General features: G+C 34.5%; 1 protein-coding gene across 1 annotated transcript in view; it reads right to left on the reverse strand.

Moving 5' to 3' along the window:
* Nucleotides 1-19,938, reverse strand: part of LOC120631149 (protein spaetzle 3) — a 52,153-nt gene extending 32,215 nt beyond the window's left edge. The window contains exons 1-2 of the mRNA XM_039900597.1: nt 19,684-19,938; nt 2,776-3,720 (exon numbers count right to left, since the gene is read on the reverse strand). Of these exons, the coding sequence (XP_039756531.1) occupies nt 2,776-3,541 (766 nt within the window). The 5' untranslated portion in view covers nt 3,542-3,720; nt 19,684-19,938. The remainder of the gene's footprint in view (nt 1-2,775; nt 3,721-19,683) is intronic.
* Nucleotides 19,939-20,619: the final 681 nt, after the last annotated feature.

A 20,619-nucleotide genomic window follows, 5' to 3' on the forward strand; every position in this document is an offset into this window, starting at 1 on the left:
ACAGAATGTGTTTGGATGGCTTTGGTTTAATGTTTACGAATGTAATTATCACCATCAACACATATTTTTAGAAAAATATACAGTATGTATAAACGTTTCAATACAATTCTAAAAAGGCTGAAATCGAACTTGAGTTTAGAGTTTTATTTTAACTAAAAATAACATAACAAACTCGTTTGAATACCGTAATAGTACCCGTTCTATCTTAAAGAATATGAAGATAACACTCCGTTCGAAAGTGAAACCAAGGTCGAAACTGGTGTTTTTGTACGGTTGACTTAAAAGTGAAGACGCCACGCAATACCTCCACATAAACACGTATGTTAATAGCGGTTTGTGCTGTTGATGAAAACAGGCTTCTGGTTAGGTAACATCTAAGTAAAAATATGTGTCTTAGGCTGATCGGAAAGTGTGCCCCATTGTAAATAGCGCAAAATATTAGCTAGATAATACCAAACCATCCAAATATTATAAATGTGAAAGTGTGTTTGTTAATTGGTTAGATTGCTCTTCTTTCACGCAGCAATGAGCACGTAAGAAGTGTTGCATTAGGGAAAAATGATGTGTAAATTTTTACGAAGCGCGCGCACACCGTCACTAAAAACCGACACCATGAAGTTAGCTATAGTCAACATTGGAGTTTTTCAAAAAAAGCTTTGATAGTGTACACTTTCAATTGTCAAAGTCTGCGGGCTCATTCCGGTGACTTGATTGATTCAACTGAACAAAAATCTCGAATTTTAATGTTAAGTAAGACTTGGTGGTCCGATAATAAGAAAACTAGATAATGCGTTATAATAAAACTATCAATGTATTAAATACCTTTATTCTATTGGCGAAAGATGACATTATTTAATAGTTTTGTATTTTGTAGTTCATTCATGATTTGGCGACATTTTGTCCCGAAAATTGCAAGCAACTTTTTTAGTAGTTACGATTTCCGCGCAAAAATACTTGAATAGATTTTAATGATATAATAGAACAAGGAGGTATTTAGGATGAATGAGGATCCTTGAATAATTTACAAGATTATCTTAATTCACGAATTTCACGAAAGAAAGAGTTTAGATTCCTCGTGTTATATGATCAGAACATTGGACGGTAAAGAGGACGGATGGAAAAAGAGGACATGTGATAAAAATGTAAATGTTAAGATGGATGTCAAAAAAATTTAAAACAAGGAGCCGTTTAAAAGTATATCCAATGATAATAAGATGAGGAGCAAAATACTTGTGCGGTATTTTGATGTGATGCGGATAGAAGGCAATCACGTTGTTAGAAGAATTGTGAATATGGTTGTGGAAGAGAAAAGGAGTAAGGCAGACCAAGAAAGACATGGATTGTTTTTTTTTTAAAAGGATGTGTGAAAAATTGATAGAATATGAGACGGCTGATGATTTGAGTGAAAGAAGAAGACATGTTGTGCTAAATTCATAGAGCGTGGTATAAGGGCACAAATAACTAAAAAATTATGCAAAGTAATATTATGTATTTTAAATTACGCCGCCAACCTTTATAATCATAGATTACTTTCTTTAAGGGTTGTCTGGAAGAGATTGCTTTAGAAAAAAGGCCGCCTTTGCATACAAATAAATCATAAATTTATTATTGTATTTTATTTGTGTTTTTCCTATGAATTTGTGTGCAATAAAGTGCTCATCTATCTATCTATTTTTCACCTTAAATCACGATTCAGATATGTACAACGTAGATTACATAACAGGTAGATAAAACTTAGTAGTAGTAAAAACTAGCAGTCATGCAATAATTTGCAGTAGTTATAATTTATTTTTCTCTGTACAAGGTAAATTGATTAATTGGTGATATGAAAGACATGGTTATAGAATGATTAGCAAGCCGCAGTTGCATTTTCTAGGACATTGTCGGCATTCATGTTCATGTATCAACGTCCACGGTAGACTATCCATTGTCTTGCTGGCATTGGTCAGTCGCTACTAAAGCAATCGAAGGCCTTCGTGTTTGAGTTAAGATAAAAGCGTAAGCGATCAATTTAAGTATTGTGACCCTCGATTTAACACTTTACGTGGTACAGAAAATGATCAATCATTGCGCCTTAATTAATGCATATAGCTAGAATTAATGTTATTATTGGTCGTAACCTAGTAATAAAATCGGTCGTTCGCTCCCATTTCGTAACTTATGCCGAGCTTGAAGGCTGCCTGCTATCAACTGATAGTGGAAGTAATTGGACCGATCGTGCCTTTTCAATGTCTCGTAGGTTGGTATTAAGACTATTTAGCGGATAACAATCTAATTGTTCACAGTTCCTGAACTATTTTATAGACTATATTATTTAATATTCAACTTATAACTAAGGAACAGCAAAGATGTGTTGAATATTGGTGCGAAATGCATTGCAGATCAATGCGATTGTGTAAAGTTATCCATGGATTGTCAATTTGTTATGACTCTTCACATAAAAACATATCTGATTCTTCTTCTTACATATCTGATTTCATATTGTGTTTTACACAACGATTATTAAATTTTTGTAAAAACTTTAATAATCACATTAAAAATTAACTTGCATTACTGTTTTAATAGTTTAAAGAATATGTCATCTTTACTCATCGTTTTAGCCACAAACCCTAAAGCATTCAAGAACCCCAATAATAGTTAAAAATAGCTGATTTGTTAACATTCAATTTTATTAAACAAAAGCACACCTGATTGTCTACGTGTTATTATCAACGAGTAAGTATTTGTGTTATAATCATCGTCATTATGTAAGTATAAAATTTACAATATAATTACCTGATCCAGGAACATCTTCGTAATAATCATCATCGTAATCTAGAACGGCGTGTAATTGCGTCTTGCCGCCCGTTCCTCCTGTTTCAACTTTGGTAAAGCCTCGAGGACGGTCTGGTAGTGTACTACTACCACTATTACTACTAGTCTTAGTTCCAGCCTCATTTTGCTTTCGCGTCGCACTTTGCAATGGCGAAGTCGTAGGACGATTTAAATGGTTTTGGTCTGAACCAAACCTTCGACTAGATAGTGGACTTTGCGTTGTCGCTGGACCGTAAGGGTTATCCGCGTATCCTGGGTTGTATGGTGGCCTATTTTTATCATTCTTCCTCTGTTCGTAATCATAATCCCCAGTTGGGTCATGAACGTACTGCCCCGTATTACCGTACTGTGAATTAATTTCTTGAACCCTCTGATTCTCTATTTGTAAATCGAGCCTTGTGTGCTGTTGATAAATTTGGGGATGTAGAGGGCTATTGAAAGGATTTTGTGGGACGGTTTCCTGGCGTGGATAATGCGTGAACTGATGGGGTGGAGGCAAGTACGCGGTGCCAGCACGTTTTCGAACTTTAGATTTTTTGGGTTGTTGTACATTAGGAGGTGGTAGGAAGGGTTCGTTGCCGGCATAATTTGGAGCGTATTCGGCCTGGTGTTCTTCTGGGGAGTAGAGTAGATCATCTAGTTGGACACGTAGTGGTGTAGGGGAAGTTGCTGTGAGTGCGAGAGTCGCAGCTCCTACCCCTGCCACCGTGTAGTTTGTCAAAGCCATAGTTTCAACGTTTACTAGACATGCTTGAAATGTCAACTTAAATTTTGATGCAGATTTGTAGCACTTGCATAATTTAAGATAGTCAGGTTCGCGAGCGTCTTCTCATTTTTGTTATAGAGAGCACACTTCACTGCCACTTTTTTTCACTGCTTCCTGTCTGACACAAGCACCACGTTTACCTGTAACAAGATAATTTATCATGAATATTTTTGTTTAATCTTTAAAAAAAAATTACATGATTGCAAGCAGCCTTTAGCGATCTTTTTGACTAACTACTTAAGACATACATATATACGAAACTTTCTAGTTAACGGAATTGAAGAAGGATTTACAATCTATGGTTAGAACACTGCAATGTTTAAAAAAGATTCAGGGACAAGACCATAAAGATATTTCATATACTGTGAGTTAAATCGCCATAGGAGTGAGACCGGTCCTCAGATAATTTTGTTTTACTGGTAACTTATCACCACAATGTACCCCAAATATATTTTTTATCACTAGAAATACATTTGTATATAAACTAAGTAATTAACACTACCTACAAAAAAAAGGGAAAGAGAACTCTATTTCTACTCTATCTGTTCCTCGCTGTATAAAGTTTGTACCCTAACTTTTCTTGCGTAAAATGAAAAGTTTCATCGAAACCTTCGGTCGCCAATTTGACAGTTATACAGCAGGAACTCTGTTTAACTGTCAAATTAGGTTCAATTTAGGTGTTCCGAAGTTATTCAGCGATAAGTAGGCAAAAAATAGTATAATAATATCTGTTTGGGATATGCTTTCAAATAGTCATAAGGGCTTAACAGTTAATTTTAAATCAAAGTCAGTTATTTTTAAATCATAGACTGTTATTTCCATAAATAGTTATTGGATAGATAATATAGATGAGATTGATATATGGATATAGATTATGTTTCTGCGAAGCTTTGTGAACTAATTTGTAAGCCCGCTTACTAAGGTTTATGGCTGGATTTCCCTAGTTTCGTGATATCCTTGCCACATGCTTTAACAAATGGCATTCATATTTAAAGGCACAAGTCGTGATCGGAGAACGTCGATTGCAGATGCTTTTGGTACCAAATTAGGAAAAACCGATCTTCCGACGACATACAATCCGCCTGTATCCTTGTGCAAATAATGGATGCTACATTTTTTATTTCTATGAGTTATACTTAATTTCTACGAAGCCGGCTCTGTTTATTTCGTATTCTTAATCCTGTCCCAATAGAAAAGCAAATTTACCCTCCTTATTCCTACATATAAATTATTTAGTTACATTATGCTTTACTTTCCAAATAAAAGAAAAGTAGCCGCATGAATCTTGTTGACCTAGAAACTAGGAAATAATAAACGAGGTAGAAGTATATAAAAAAAATAGGTTAATAAATACAAATCTATTGTTCCTTTAGAAGCTAACAACAAAATATGGTAAATAGAAGAATATTTGCACACCCACATAAACACATAAACACCCTTTTTGGCTTGGTGGAATAGTTACGTGTATTTTAGGCGAGATTCGTGTCGTCCTTGCACGTCTGCAGCTATCACCGAAGAGCATCAAACTCACGATGTGCATGTCAAAGCATACGTAGGTACAAAGTATCTACCTACTCAGTTTGTCGGATAATATTTATGCTAAGACAAAGAGTTCTTGTAATTTTAACAATATGAGCAAAGCTTTAGATATTATGATAATGTCTTGGAACGCAATTTTTATAACACAGGCACGCGAACAGGTAGATGTCTTTGAGATTTGGGTACCTACTAATGATCAAATAGATATTGAGTTAAAATAAATATAGAATAACTGTAGGCCTCTACCTAGTAGGTAAATAGTATTTGTATAAAGCTTATTAAGTATTCTCTAAGTAAGACTAGTGGTTAGTATGTTCATTTACGAAACACGAGGTTATAGATTTGATTCCCGGGTCGGATTTGTAAGGTGTTTTATTTTTTCTGTTTGAAATTCTGAGTACCGCACTGGAGTCAGGAAATCGTGCCTCAGAGAGCACGCCGAGCCGTCTGTCCCGGTTATTTTGTCTTACATGTAAAAATTATCGCTAAAGCCCACCAACCCACATTGGAGCAGCGTGGTTGGTCTATGGTTTACTATGAGAGAGGTCTTATATTGGCCGGAAGGATTAGTGTTCTAGTTTCCTCTTAAACTATCCTACTCCGGTACTCTTAGGGTCACTGGTAGAGATAAGTGTTATAGAGATAAGTGTTTCGCTGTCCAAATCTTTTCACGCAGATTGCGTTACTTTTTTTTTAAATTATTTGAGTTTGATCAGAATGTATTGAATATGTTTCAGTAAAGATTATCTTATTATGGATCTAAATTATTTATAACTATTAATCAATATCCACATCTTAGTATATAGGGTACTACACAAAAGAAAAATTGTATGTAAGTGTATATAGAGACTTACACGATGTAGAGAACAATGGCGTTTAGTAATTATCTGTGGTAAGTCACACTTTAAAAGGAGTGCTCTGAATACTTACCTACATTGCTTTTTATACTGTTATATTGCTACCATAGACGGGCGATTAGAATTATGACGATCTATTTGCCACAGCGGCATTGCTGAAGTTGAGAAGTGGGAGAACCTAGGTTCGATTCAGGGACCGGAACTTTTAATTTTATTACTATTATTACTTTTTATTTGTACACCACATGAAGTGAAAGGATTATATAAGAAAACAAAAACACAAAAATTTAAGCAGAATACAAAAGGTGGTCGTTTCGTTTAGTAGCGATCTCTGCCAAGCAACCTTAGAATTACGAAAAAGAAAAAAAAGGTGCCGGTGGTAAGGAATGCAAAAAAACATAACATCCTAATAACTAAATACAAATACGTAAACTAAAATACACAAATGCATCTAACATATAATAAATATAAAAAAAAAAATCACATTAATTTTAAATGGATAGGGTAGAAGTCTAAATTGAAATTTAAAATTGATTTACTTCAAGTAGGCCTACTTTATGAGTACTTATGTAGTGACTCTACCACCGGATCAGATGGCAGATTCTACAGAGAAGAAGCCGTAAAGAAATTCTACAACATCAAAAAATAATTGTTTTTTTAAGTCCAAATAGCTCTAGACTCTATTCTAGTGATAACATGTCTTGTGTATTGTATTACGGTCATTAAATAAATATTTATGTATGTGTTTAAATAAAACGTCAAGGCACGTTTGTCTGCGAGTTACTATATTACTACGCACTTCCACATTGCTGAGATCAATCCGAAGGCTGTCAGCTGATGTAATTGTATTTACTTTCTGCTAAGATTTAACTGAGTGTTGAAAATACGAATTTTTGCCCACTATGAGCTAAGAACTTGGCAATAAATCAAATTTATCACGGAGTAATCGTCACACAGAATCATCAGGGCATATTACCCACCACTGAGCATACCCCTCCTCATTTTATTTTATTCCACTACATGTTAGCCCTCGACTGCAATCTCATCTGGTGGTAAGCGATGATACGGTCTAATTTGGTAGCGGGCTAACTTGTTAGGGATTATGGTAGTCGTACCCGTAATCGGTTTCTACGCGACATCGCACACGTAATGCGACAGACGTAAATCTTGCAATTACTGCTGTCAAACGTCACTTTTGTTTATTTATTGTATGGAAAAGTGACGTTTGACAGCAGTGATTGCAAGAGTTACGCCTGTCGCATTGCTGTCGCGAGATACGTAATCACCCTGCCGAACACAAAAACCCTATTGGGTGCACAATTTTTCGGTTAATACAGGGTCTCGTATATCTCGGGTTCTCGCAGACGTAGATTCATAGTTGGCCGTTAACTACTAGACCAGGTTATTCGTTTTAGTTTTCTTTTTGATTGGAAATAAAGCTGCCGCAAATATAGGACCTATGTTAGCACAATATGATAGTTTGATGTGACGCATTACTTACACAATATATCTAATTTAAGGCCAAGTTGTCGTTTCAAATATCCTCGAAAATTGGTATTTTTAACGCCCGACGCAAAAACAAAGGGATGCTCTAAGTTTAACATGTTTTTTTTTTCCGCGCGCCAAGGTAAACCGTTATACAGCCAGCATCGTTCGCCGCATACAGCCTGTATTAAAAAGAATAATAAAGGGAATATTTTAATTTTTTTAAACATGTTTAAAATATAACTAAACGTTTATTTAGCATAATTGAGAAGGTAAAAATAATTGCTTCTTAAAGGAAATGCCTACTATTTTTTAACCGTATAAAATCTCTGTGTGGGTTAAAAAAGTAATCTGTATTACTTGGCTAAATTAAAAGTGGTCCATCTTCGTACATATAACTTGCTGTGTGGTACAAACTAAACTTAATCGGGTCATAAATAAAGCACAATACCTATTGTATTCGGCTTTATTTGTGTTTTTAATTAAAACACGCGTTTCTAATATCTTGAATTCTGAGCCTTACGTCGATGTGATAAGGTTCTCGTTACGAGCAAGTGTGGTGAAAATACATTTACACACACCCGAAAATATTTTAACATTGACCTTCAATTATAAAAATAAAAAAATATAAAAGCCATTTATTTCCCAAATTATTTATTATATTTTATTTATTTCCCAAATATAAATCAAAAGTTTATATTGAAATTTCAGTTTAAATAAATTGTTAAAATACAGCATTGACATGAAATTCAATTACAGAACAGTAATTACCGATTTCCGTGTCGCAAATAATTTATTTTGGAGTTCAAAATCGTATTTAATAAATTATCAATTTAACTATTCGCGGCACAGCTGCCGTTATTGAAGGAAAATGCTAATTAAAATTAACTTATAGTGATAACGCAAGAAAAATACCAACCAAACTGGCTTAAATAATTTAAGATGTACTCACGTCTATTTGAAAAAACTTTTATTACACGCTTTGCACGTATTTTCCCGAACTAGGTATCTGCGTGTTTATAATTTACTTCATTAATATTAATGTATGTGAGAAGTGTTTAAGTAGTACCTCAATTATGTTTTTAATACAGTAGCGTTAGTACCTCATATCCTTTAAACAATGTTTTAAGAAATAGGTACCAGTTTATCCGACGAATAAATTAATATTTTTTATTTCTACGCTACAATACAAGGCTAGATGATAGAGAGCATTTGTCTCATCACTATATCTTAATATATTGATATGCCATTAAATTCACATAGATTATTATATACTTGAAACATAAACTTTTTGCATGCTATTGTTAAATTGCGGTATATTCCGTGGTGCTGGCTACGTGTATATCTTCAAAAACTATTCCAATTAGATGTTTGACAAAAAAAATACTCAGATTATATATATCAAAGGTCACAATCACCCCGCTGATATTTTTTTTATATTTTTCTGCCATTATATTACATTTAACGTAATCGTCATCATTGCCTTCCTGCAATTAGCTAAATCTGTATTTGGCGAAAGAAGTCCAAAGTCTTTGAAAAGTCCGTGCTACCAATGATGATACACAGATTTGGTACGTGGTTGCTTACTATGGGTCTCATTAGAAGCCAGATCATTCACGCCGCATCATCAGAGTAATTCAGTGGGCGATGGAGAGAGCTATGTTAGGATTTTCTCTACGTGATCAAATCAGAAATAGGAATTTTCGTAGAAGAACTAGAGTTACAGGCATAGCTCAACGAGTCACGAAGCTGACGGACGCAAAGCTCGGAGGACCGATAGACATTGGGGTTAGAATTGCGACCTCGCACCTGAAAACGCAGCATTGGTCGGCCCCAAGCGAGATGGGCAGACGCCAACAAACGAGTCGCTGGGAACAGCTAGAAATAAGCAGCCCAAGACAGTTGATTTTGGAACTCCCTCCAAAAGACCGCCCCGAGGAAATGTCCAGAAAAATTCAAAATTCATTTGTTTCAAGTAGGCCTTTATTTATAAGCACTTTTGAAACGTCAAGTTAGTTTGTTTGTAGTGACTCTTGCAGTAAACATTAATTGGCTGAAGTGATGATGATGACGTATTTAGCCAAAAGAAGCGGCAAGAAAGCAACTCTGTTAATATGTTAATAAAATACTTGAAGACTATTATATTGTTTTTTTTGTCCGGTAATAATTATTATTGTTTGTTCCTGATCAAAGCAAAAAGCCACTGGACTTAATTGAAGCGGTCAACGACCAAATTAAATACCAGATACAATAGCAATCGCTTAATGTCAAGTTTATGTACTTAGTATTTACTTAGATTGTTAATCAAGCACATAAGAACCTACTTGTAATATAACAGACTAGCTGTTGGTCGTTTGCTTTGCTTTTTAACAGGGTGGAGTACGTGCTGGGATTCCAACTCGCCCCCCTAAAGTGAAGTCAAAGTTCTACCCACTGGGCTATCACCACTTCTATAGAAGTGGTTAATTCATTTTATTAAAAAAAAAAAAAATCATAAGCAATTAATAGTTAATACCTTTGAAAGGTGATTTTGCGGGCAAAAAATATTTCTATACGATGTTTTAATAGTAACCAAAGAGGTAGCAAGTGTTTGGCATGATCGACGACCTTGTCGCCGTATCTCAACTCTAGAGCAGCAGTAACTTGTACTCGGTACTTAATTGATTGGAATGTTACAATGACCGTGAATGCGTATGCCTCGATTTTTTATTGCAATCATAAAAAAACGCAGTGTCATATAGCGATATTTTTACGACAGTAAATGTTGGACTACCATCACTTAAACCAGTATTATTTTACTATTTTTTAAATATTGTAGACGTTTTGTTTTGAAATTATAATCCTTATTTTTACGACGTCAAGGTACGTCATGACAGCCGACTGGCGCAGTGGGCAGCGACCCTGCTTTCTGAGTCCTAGGCCGTGGGTTCGATTCCCACAACTGTAAAATATTTGTGTGATAAACATGATTGTTTTTCAGTGTCTGGGTGTTTATCTGTTTATTATAAGTATTTATGTGTATAATATTCATAAAAATATTCAACAGCTATCTTAGTACCTATAACACAAGCTACGCTTACTTTGGGGCAAGATGGCGTTATGTGTATTGTCGTAGGATATTTATATTTTATTTATTTATTCAGTTACGTGTACACACCTACACCCACTCACACACACACCGCACACACTCACACATACACCATACACACACCACACGTACACATAAGTTCAAACACGAGAATGAACGAACGAATTTAAGATTTGTATCTCCCATGGTAGTAAGTAAAGTATAAGATAATATTACAAATATTTTTACTGCGGAGCGCTTGGAAACCGGTGAGTTTTCTCCCACGCATGTTCTCCGGAATTTTAATATCTTTAAGCACTTATAAAGTTGTTATTTAATCGGTCCGATATTTCATTTTTATTAACTAAGTAAAAATATAAAATAAATATCTTTTTAAGCTCATTGTTACATTATTCTTTGGCAAATTGTTAGTTACATAACTTCCTTCTAAATCGTTTTTAAATACTTTACATTGTTGTGAGATGATTATGACAATTCCATTGGTCAACTTAAAAGTAACCAGGATGCCGTATAGAGCAGAAACTTACATAAAACTCTGCTGAGTATCAACCGAAGTAAGTTCATAACGTGCTCATGGCATACCCTGCGAAGTAGTGCTCTGTATTTAATCGATGGTTTTCCAGTTAGCATCAGGATAATCATGTCATAAAAACATGCAATAAAAACTATAAAAAAAGCTTTATTTTTATTGGGCAAATCGTACTGCCTATTGAAACTAATCTTTGAATTGTTTGAGAGGCAATTTTAAAGATGCAATTTTTTAAGTCAGTCTGTTTGTAGTGACTCTACCACCGGTTTGGAAGGCAGATTCCATATTCAAAATTCATTGATTTTAAGTAGGCTTAGTTTATAAGTAGATATATATGCATGTGTTGTCTGTTCTGCCTTAGGTTAAAGAACTAATTAGCTAATCACAACTATTTCTTGGTACCGATCTTCTTCCGATTCTTCACCTATCAATCTCCTTCGTGCCTTCTTCATCTACAAGATATTGGCAAAGTACCTTGTGCCCAGTTGGCACAGACAAAAGCCATAAACAAGAATTGAATTAGTTTTAAGTGACTCTACCACCGATTCGGAAGGCAGATTCCAAATTCAAATTCAAAATTCATTTATTTTAAGTAGGTCTTGTTTATAGGCACTTTTGGAACGTCAACTCAGTCTGTTTTTAGTTACCACCGATTCGGCAGATTCCATCGAGAAGAGCCGGCAAGAAACTCAGCAGATTGCTCCTTTCCAACATCATTGTATATTTAACAATCTTAAGAATTTTTCTGTTTCGTGAGAGACGAGAGCGGAGTGGCCTGATTCCAAGCAGCCTTGTCGTTAGCCCATACCATTCAGGAGATAGTTCAGTGGTTACGACTATAGCTTCACTTTCGGGTGGCCGAGTTCGAATCCTAGCTAACTTTTCTAAGTTATGTGCGTATAAAGCAATGAAAATATTACTTGCTACTACAATGAAGGAAAACATCTGCATGCCTGAGAGTTCCCTATAATGTTCTCAAAGGCGTGTGGAGTCCACCAATCCGCACTGGACAAGCGTGGTGGAATACGGCCAATACCCTTCTCATTGTGGGCGGAGGCCCGGGCCGTGTAGTAGGCTTGTAAGTTAATGATGATGATGATGATGTTTCAGGGAAAACTATCATAGCCTTTGATTTCTTTTGTCCGTGAAATGTTACTTGAGGTTAATTAAAGTATTTATTTAACTAAATATTAAATTTTTTTACACTTAAAAATGTTGCATAGTTATTGTTATACTAATTGAATTTAAAACATGTCAATTTACTAATCTATGTTAAATTGGTTTCCTAAAACTCTAGCAATACTATCAATCTATAACTTGAAATCGTAATTATACTGCAATGATGTGCCGTCATCAATTTTATTATTAATCATCAACTAGCCGTTAAAATAAGTAATACCTGATGATTTATTGCAAACAAATTAATTATGTTACATTTACAAAGTAAACCTTGGTACGGGCAGTAGCATACCGCTTCTATAATCACATATTTTGTTTTTATGCCCAGTTCACGATAATCCAATCAACAAATCCAGTAAATTTATTCAAGTTCTGACCTGAAGTTATAATTATGGGACGTACCTGGCCTGAATTGTTTACTGGAATAAGCAAGTGTATTGATACAGAATAGTTGCACTAGATTTGTCTCATTTCTAAGGTTTCTTCATGTTGTCATAATTTATAACCTATAAAATAAGTAGGCTACTGGTTATGATTTCCCCCTTTAATAAAAAGAAATTGAAATTGTATGCTGTCAAATCTTTTTTTTTAAAACTACATGTTGACTGTAGCTACCTTGAGGGTGTCGTTTTTCGTGACGTTGTGCGCATCGTAAAAATTTATTCTCATCATTTTTCCTAACGCGCCAAAAGAAGTAGAACTTCAAAAATTATATTAGTTGCAACATTCAGTACAAATTACTTAAATTAATTAGACTGTGTCATCCCTTATCACCAGGTCAGAATGAAAATAAGGGCTAGCTTGTAGTGGAATACAAAAAAGGTCAGTGGGGCAGCCTAGTGCAGTAAATCGTAAATCATAACCCAAACTTAATAAAATGAAGGTGGAAGAGAGTAAGTGAAATATTGCACAAGTGAGTTCACTATAGGTTACTTTTTTTTAAACATAAATAGCAGGAAAACGAGTGAGTGATCACCGCCACCCATGAAAATCTGTAGCATCAGAGGAGCCACAAACGCTACATTGTAGTTTTAAAGAAACACTTCAGAAGGGAGATTGTTCCATAATTCGCAAGTGCGTTGTAAAAACGATCTGGTATTGCAAATAATACAAAAAAGGTACCTGGCATCCAGATGGTAAGGGTGGAAATTGTTTCTACTTCGTAAGGTGCGGTCAGAGAACAGGAAAGGAGGTATTAATGCAAACACCTCTTTAGAACACTCTCCATTATAAAGTCGATAAAAAACACGAAGGGAGCTAACATCTCTCAAAAACTTGTCAATGATCATTTTTTTGTCTGAATCTGCGGATCTTTAACATGCCTATTCCCTTCTGTTTTATTTGTGGTTTGACAATATTGTATATATTTATTTATTATTGATATTAATTATATAGGTATATATTAATTATTATCACTATCTATATATTTTATTGTAAGTTGGTTATATGTATATATTATATATGTATATATAGGTTTATGCATGTTTATTTAAATGCACCACCTACCTCTCTTCTTGAGCTGTTTCTAACGCCTTTGGTTGCCTGGTAGAGATCGCTATGTAGCGATAAGGCCGCCAAATTGTATACTTTTTGTTAAATTTTTTACTTATAATTTGTTATGTTTATGTGGTGTACAATATTCATTCATTCATTCATCTCTCCGATGCCCTAGGGACTACAAGCTACAAGTCAATTTAGGATTGTCAACAAGTCGAAAAGCCGCAATACAAACAACAATTCCGGAATGAGACTCATAAGATGATATAATGAGTTTTATATAAGGCATTTTAATGCAGCTCAGACTAAATTCTCATGCCTCGACCTCATTATGTCAAACTGGCAACGCAACATTTGATGACTGCGATTGATTTTTTGTTTATGGAAAATTGTAACTGGTTTTATATCATCATGTGGTATTTTAATGGATGGATTTTAATGAGGTTTATTAACTTTGACACAGATACCAAGCTTAGTATTTGATGGATCTGTAAAAAATTGGGGGTTTGAAGATTTTTGACCTGATGATAAGCAACAACGCAAATCAACTATTATTTTAGTAGAGATCTTTTTCATTGAGACACTATCATATCTTTTTGTACAATAAATATCGTACCGAACGATGAATGTTTCGTGAACCCAATAAAAACCATAATTCATGTAAAAATCAAGATATTTCACCATCTTTTGCCATTTAAAAAAGGTTCGTTCACCTTAAGAAATCAAGTCAAAATTATAACCAAGTTCTTAGGGAGATATATTATTTATTCAATTTATACCAAAATAATAAGAATATCATATTTCATTTTTACAAAGTTCAAAGGTAAATTCATTACCAGTACCTATTAATTTAGCTAAAATTACATGAATATAGGATTATAAATAAAGTTTAATATTTTGTAGAAACCTCTGTTTTTCCTAAACTGCAAGTGTGTCTTAAAAACTGTTTATTAAACTTATAATATTTACCTCATGATATTATAATATCTATTCAGTCTTAATAAAAATATGTTTGTTCGATTTTACCTTACTCATACTTAAAATTTAGAATGGGGCGCAAAAATCTTAGTATACGGTGTCAATAGCACACTGCGGATGGTAGGCCGGAACTTGGCCTGTCGCACTACCGTGCTTCGCGTTTTACCTAATGTATACTTTCACTAAGAAACGTTAATCATTTATACCAAAAATTAATGACTTGGTGATTAAGAAATTATTTTGAAATTAAGAGGCTTATAAAATGTGCATAATTTATTAATTTGTCTAGACAGTTTAATCATATTATTATGACATTATTCGTTAGGTAGGTAAATACCCACTTTAAAAAAAAAAAAAACACTCTTAAATATGCCAACAGTGAACTATATTAGTACAATATTATCGTCATCATCTTCACTATGATCATGAAGGCCAATGTCTTAGTCACTAGGACATCATCTGCCTGAACACTAAGACATTACCGGCACTCTTCAGAGCACGGGTCTCCTACCACAATTAGAAGGTGTTAAGGTCGTAGTCCACCACGCTGGCCCAGTGCCGATCGGTGGACTCCACACAACTTTGAGAACATTATGTAGAACTCTCAGGCATGCAGGTTTCCTCACGATGTTTTCCTTTACCGTTGAAGAAAATGTTTTTTAATTATTTATGTAACTTCCAAAAGTAAGAGGTGCGTGCTGGGAGTCGAACTCGGCCACCCGAAAGTGAAGTCGAACTCCTATCCAATGCGCTATCGCCGTTTTAAGCTTTAATAAAGATAAATTAGGACAATTTTCGCTCAGATTACTATGAGTATGAGATTTCTTCGATAAGAAATATTAGAGCACTTATCCGATTAACTTTGCAAGGAGAAACTATCGGAAAGCGCAGTCTTAAAAACAGTGATCTACAGGAATAAGCTTGGTTTATTATAAGTTTATTAGTAAACGAGGTTATTGCCGATTACATCAACTAAAAAGTCGTGTAAACCTGACTTAAGGCAAGTATGCGGTGACACATTATGACCTGCAACTTTCGTGGTATTTAATTAACGTAAGTAAAATCCTGTCATTTTAAACAACGGACAATATGCTAAGCTAGCTGTCATCCACGACAATATATCAAAATTATTGCCGATTAAACTTATATAGATATAGTATTAATGACTTTTGAAAAGTAATGCTTGCTTCTTTTCATTAACCATGCATTTTCAAAGTTTGCTGTTGACACTTCTTATTTCTTCAGACTTAATTGTTCGTCCAAAAAAAACAAGTTTTATAGAAAAAGGTATTTGTAAACTTTAAGATTTATTTAAGTTTCGACTAAAAAGTTAAAACGTTGCGAAAGGGTTTTAAGTTGTTTATTAAAATGCATTTAGTTTATCGTTAACTAGTGTCAGATCAAGTAGATCTTTAAATTTTCGCGTAGGTGCAAACAACATATAAAGGATTTCAAAACAAATCTCAATGGGCATTACTTGTAATTGCAGTGAAAGTTAACTTAAGTAACGTTTACCATACACCGACTACGAATAATTGTTTTCTTAATCGAAAGATGTCACGGATGTGCCTATTAGTAAGTAAAAAATTAACATGTATACATACATTTGTATTTGTTGCCTGCGATTTCGTTTAAATTAAATAAACTGGGTTTAAAGGTTATAAAAGAATCACGTGTCCCGTCTTTTTGATACCAAAATATATAAAAAAAAACAATGTGTAAGAAAATATTACTTCACGTGTAACGTAAAAAGGTTTTGTTATAGATATAATATACATTCCGAAAGTATAATCCAACCGAAAAATAATAAGATTTTATAAAACTGTTATTAAATAATGCCTTAGCCTTTATGATTAGCTTGGAGTTTGAACCATTTGTATTTGCCATTCAAATAGAAATAATTGCCACCTCTGAACTATTTGACGGCCGATTGGCGTAGTGGGCAGCGACCCTTCTTTCTGAGTGCCGAGGTGCCAAGGCCTGGGTTCGATTCCCACAACTGGAAAATGTTTGTGTGATGAACATGAATGTTTTTCAGTGTCTGGGTGTTTATCTGTATATTATAAATATTTATGTGTATTATATTTATAAAAAATATTCATATAAAATAAAATAAAAATATTCATATAAATATTCATGCTATCTTAGTACCCATAACACAAGCTACGCTTACTTTAGGGCTAGGTGGCGATGTGTGTATTGTCGTAGTATATTTATATTTATTTATTTATTTTGTTTGAAAATACAATTTAATCATTTTGCAAGTGTTCGTTGTACATACCTCAATGCCAATTATTTTGTAGCTATCAATTATTTCATCATCATCAATATTATTATCAACCCATCATTGGTCTCCTTCCAGAATAAGAAGGGTTTAGGGCGGTATCCACCATGCTGGCCAAGCACGGATTGGTTGACTTCACACGCCTTTGAAGGTTATAGAGCAGTTTCAGGCATGCTGGTTTCCACACTATGCGTCACTTCACCGTTAAAGCAAGTGATAAATTCAAATTCAAATTGTTTACTTTTTTACTGCGAAAAGTTAGAGGTGCGTGCCGACGATTCAACTTTGTCCCCTGCAAAGCGAAGCCGAAGCCCTAAACACTATCACCGCTATCGAATTATTATGTAAACGAAATAAATACTTAATCTTTTAAGTGTCTTTTTATATATTTACATATTTAAATGATTTACGCTGTTCTCTTATTAACATTAATGACCAGCTTACTAAGTCAAGTGGTAGTCACAATAGTTTAAGTTCTTATAACTAGGAAAAACTCTCTTTTCGAAATCATCTACATAATCATTAAAGTAAATAAAATTGAAGTGTATTTCTGTTCTTAAGAAAACTGCCCTTACTAGTCACAACTCTCAAATGGCTATTTGAAAAATAGCATAACCAAATTACGAAAAAAAATAATATTTAGTTTAATAAAATTTAGTATGAATTGATTTTGATATTTATTCCAAGATTCTACTCCTAACGGGATGAATTTGGGTTTGTCTTCGAGCTACGTCGATGGTAGGTTACTCTAAATTTGATCACGCAGAGACATTCTGAGCATAGATCCACCCTTTTCTACCTCTGCAGGGCTTGTACGGGCGGTAGATAAAAATTGTGTTTCCCGATTATATCCCCTGACAAGGGATATAATTAACGTGCCCACCTGCTCAATCACTGGAACAAGGAATAGGAGAAGTTTAACCCCGTTTATTAATACACATTTATTATTTGGATATTATTTCCACTTATCCGCCAGTGCTCTGACAGTTGATAAAGCTGTGGGAGAAGATAAATTTATATCCTTTCCCCGGGTTTATAATTGTCTCCTGCCATTGAATAAATTTATAATTTTATCTACTCTTGTTTTGGCTTTGCCTTCTGACATAGACAGGCCACTGAGCGTTTCAATACAATTTAACGCAGTGTATCAAGCTTGGTTAGCCACTGACGTCACGCGTCGATGAGACACGTTTACTTAAAAATATACACTTAGATAAGAAAAAACACCACATTTATTCTAAACCGAACGCTGCGTCCAGGCGCCATTCTCAAAAGTAGTTCGTTTAAATTTCAAAGTTTAGGAACGTCACACTAAAAACCTATCACTCGACAATACTCAATTCGCTTTAGGTGTTCAGTAGATAATAATATTTCTAACAAAGAATCTTTGATTTCTAAATGCATGACAAAGCTTATATGGTCACTGATACCTATGTGATAAGCGATAACAGAAATTAGTTGTTAGGTTGCGTGTTACAGGTATGTTTCCAGCATCAACGGTATGAGCAGTCAAATTAGAACAGCCTTGGCGACACACGTATTTACGCAAACCACACATGGTTCCAATCAAATTTTGCCCATGACATAACTTAGTGGGCATTCATGCGCTTGTTTGTTTAATCATTAAACTTGGCTTAAAATACGAATACACAGATAATAATATGAATAAACAGAAAATAGTCGGTCTTCGATTACAGAATAACCACTTCATGAGATTATTTGAATGAAATAAAATTCAAAATTCATTTATTGCAAGTAGGCATAATGTAAGCACTTTTGAAACTACAAGTCTGTCTGTCTCTACCACCGATTAAGAAGGCTGATTCTGCTGAGAGGAAGCTGTGGTCCCATCATCACCATCGACCGTATTTCCGGTATGAAATACTCTCTTGCGGAATTTTTAGAACGCGCTAGGTACCATGCAGGCGATTTCGTTGACCAAAGCTTGCGAAAGTATTAAATTGCAAATAATTTTGCTTCATATTGCACAAGGAAACTATCGGAAATTAAACATAGAGTAGAGTTGGTTTTGCTTAAGAAAAATATCTGTCACTCACAGATTTCAGGCTGTGATTGCCCTTTAAAAAAATCAAAATTTAAAATTCATTTATTTCAAGTAGGCCTTATTTATAAACACTTTTGAAACTTCAAGTCAGTCTGTTTGTAGTGATTCTACCACCTGTTCGGAAGGCAGATTCTACCGAGAAGAAGAGATAGCTCTTTTCCAGCATCATTTTTTAGTTTAACAATATTTTTTTTGCCTTATGGCGGAGTATAAAAGCGGAGTGGCTTGCCTCCAAGCAGCCTTATTGTTAAGAAATTCATCAATTGTGCAACCACGATTAAGTAAATATGTTTCAATACAATAATCAATTTTAGGTAAAGGTAAATTTAATATTACCATCGGTATCGTATGGTTAATGGTTAAACCAAAAATGGTTTAACGGGATGTAGTTTTATGCTTTTACAATGATGTTATAACCTTTGCACATTTATTAGCATATACAAAATTACAGTGTTAGGTACACTGTAATTTAAACCTTAAAGCAAAGAATGGAATGCCTTGGGTGAAGAAATATCCGAAAGAACAGCAGTGTTGATCGCACGTGCATTAAATAAATTATTGTTCTGTTAGGTATAAGTTATGATACTTTCATAATATTTTACCTTTATTGTCCTCGTTTACGCCTTCACGTAATCTTGAAAAAAACTTTTTTTCCCCTCCGAAGTTTAAATGTCCACAGATAACAAAATACTGAACGCAACTGTTTGGGTGACGAAATTTTAAAACTCGAATTCGTAAAGTTCACGTTAAAAAATTGGCGGGCTTTTTTTATTATTTTACACGTTACACGTTGGGTAAACGCGTGCGTGCTGTCAGGCAGTCGCGCGTACACTAGGATCACTAGAATGACGCGTACCTTTTACTCCGAGAGTTTTATTGTCACTAGCAGATATGTACGAGTTATAGAATAGTGCCTTAAAACTTCCGATGATGTATGTGTTCCGGCTAGTATTTATGATCTGTGTACAATGACATGCGGAAACTGTAGCGGATCGAATTTCTCTGCTAGCAATTTCGTGGTAGGGAATTACGGTTATTTTTATGGGGTTACCGTTTCCCGTATTAATCAGGCATCACTAATTACCTCGTATCGAAATACTTTCCTTATTGAGTAATTTAAATGAAGTAGTAGTAAAATTCAAATAATAATAGAGCTTTTTATGTATGTAGTTATATAGGAGAGCTTGTTGTGACAGAGCTCGTCCGAGAAAGTACCTACTACCACCTGAACATGGCTGCTATATTTGTTTTGTGACATTTGTATAAAGAATAATTGTAAATATACCGTGATATTTGTGGTACAGGTCAGTTAGTGAACAGAATAGTTAAACATTATACAGGTACGTAAATGTCACTTTATGGGATGAAGTGACATGTATGGGCTTTGGTTGTTTTTGGTCAAATGTCTGACGTGTCCGTTTGTAGCATCGTTTTACCCAAACGGATGAACCGATTTTGATTAAGTTTTTTCTTTGAAAAATTAATTAGTCGTGAGTGTTTAATGATTTCACAACTCTCTCAATATATGTATCAAATGA

Source organism: Pararge aegeria, chromosome 17 (assembly GCF_905163445.1).
Source record: "Pararge aegeria chromosome 17, ilParAegt1.1, whole genome shotgun sequence".
Taxonomy (NCBI): domain Eukaryota; kingdom Metazoa; phylum Arthropoda; class Insecta; order Lepidoptera; family Nymphalidae; genus Pararge; species Pararge aegeria.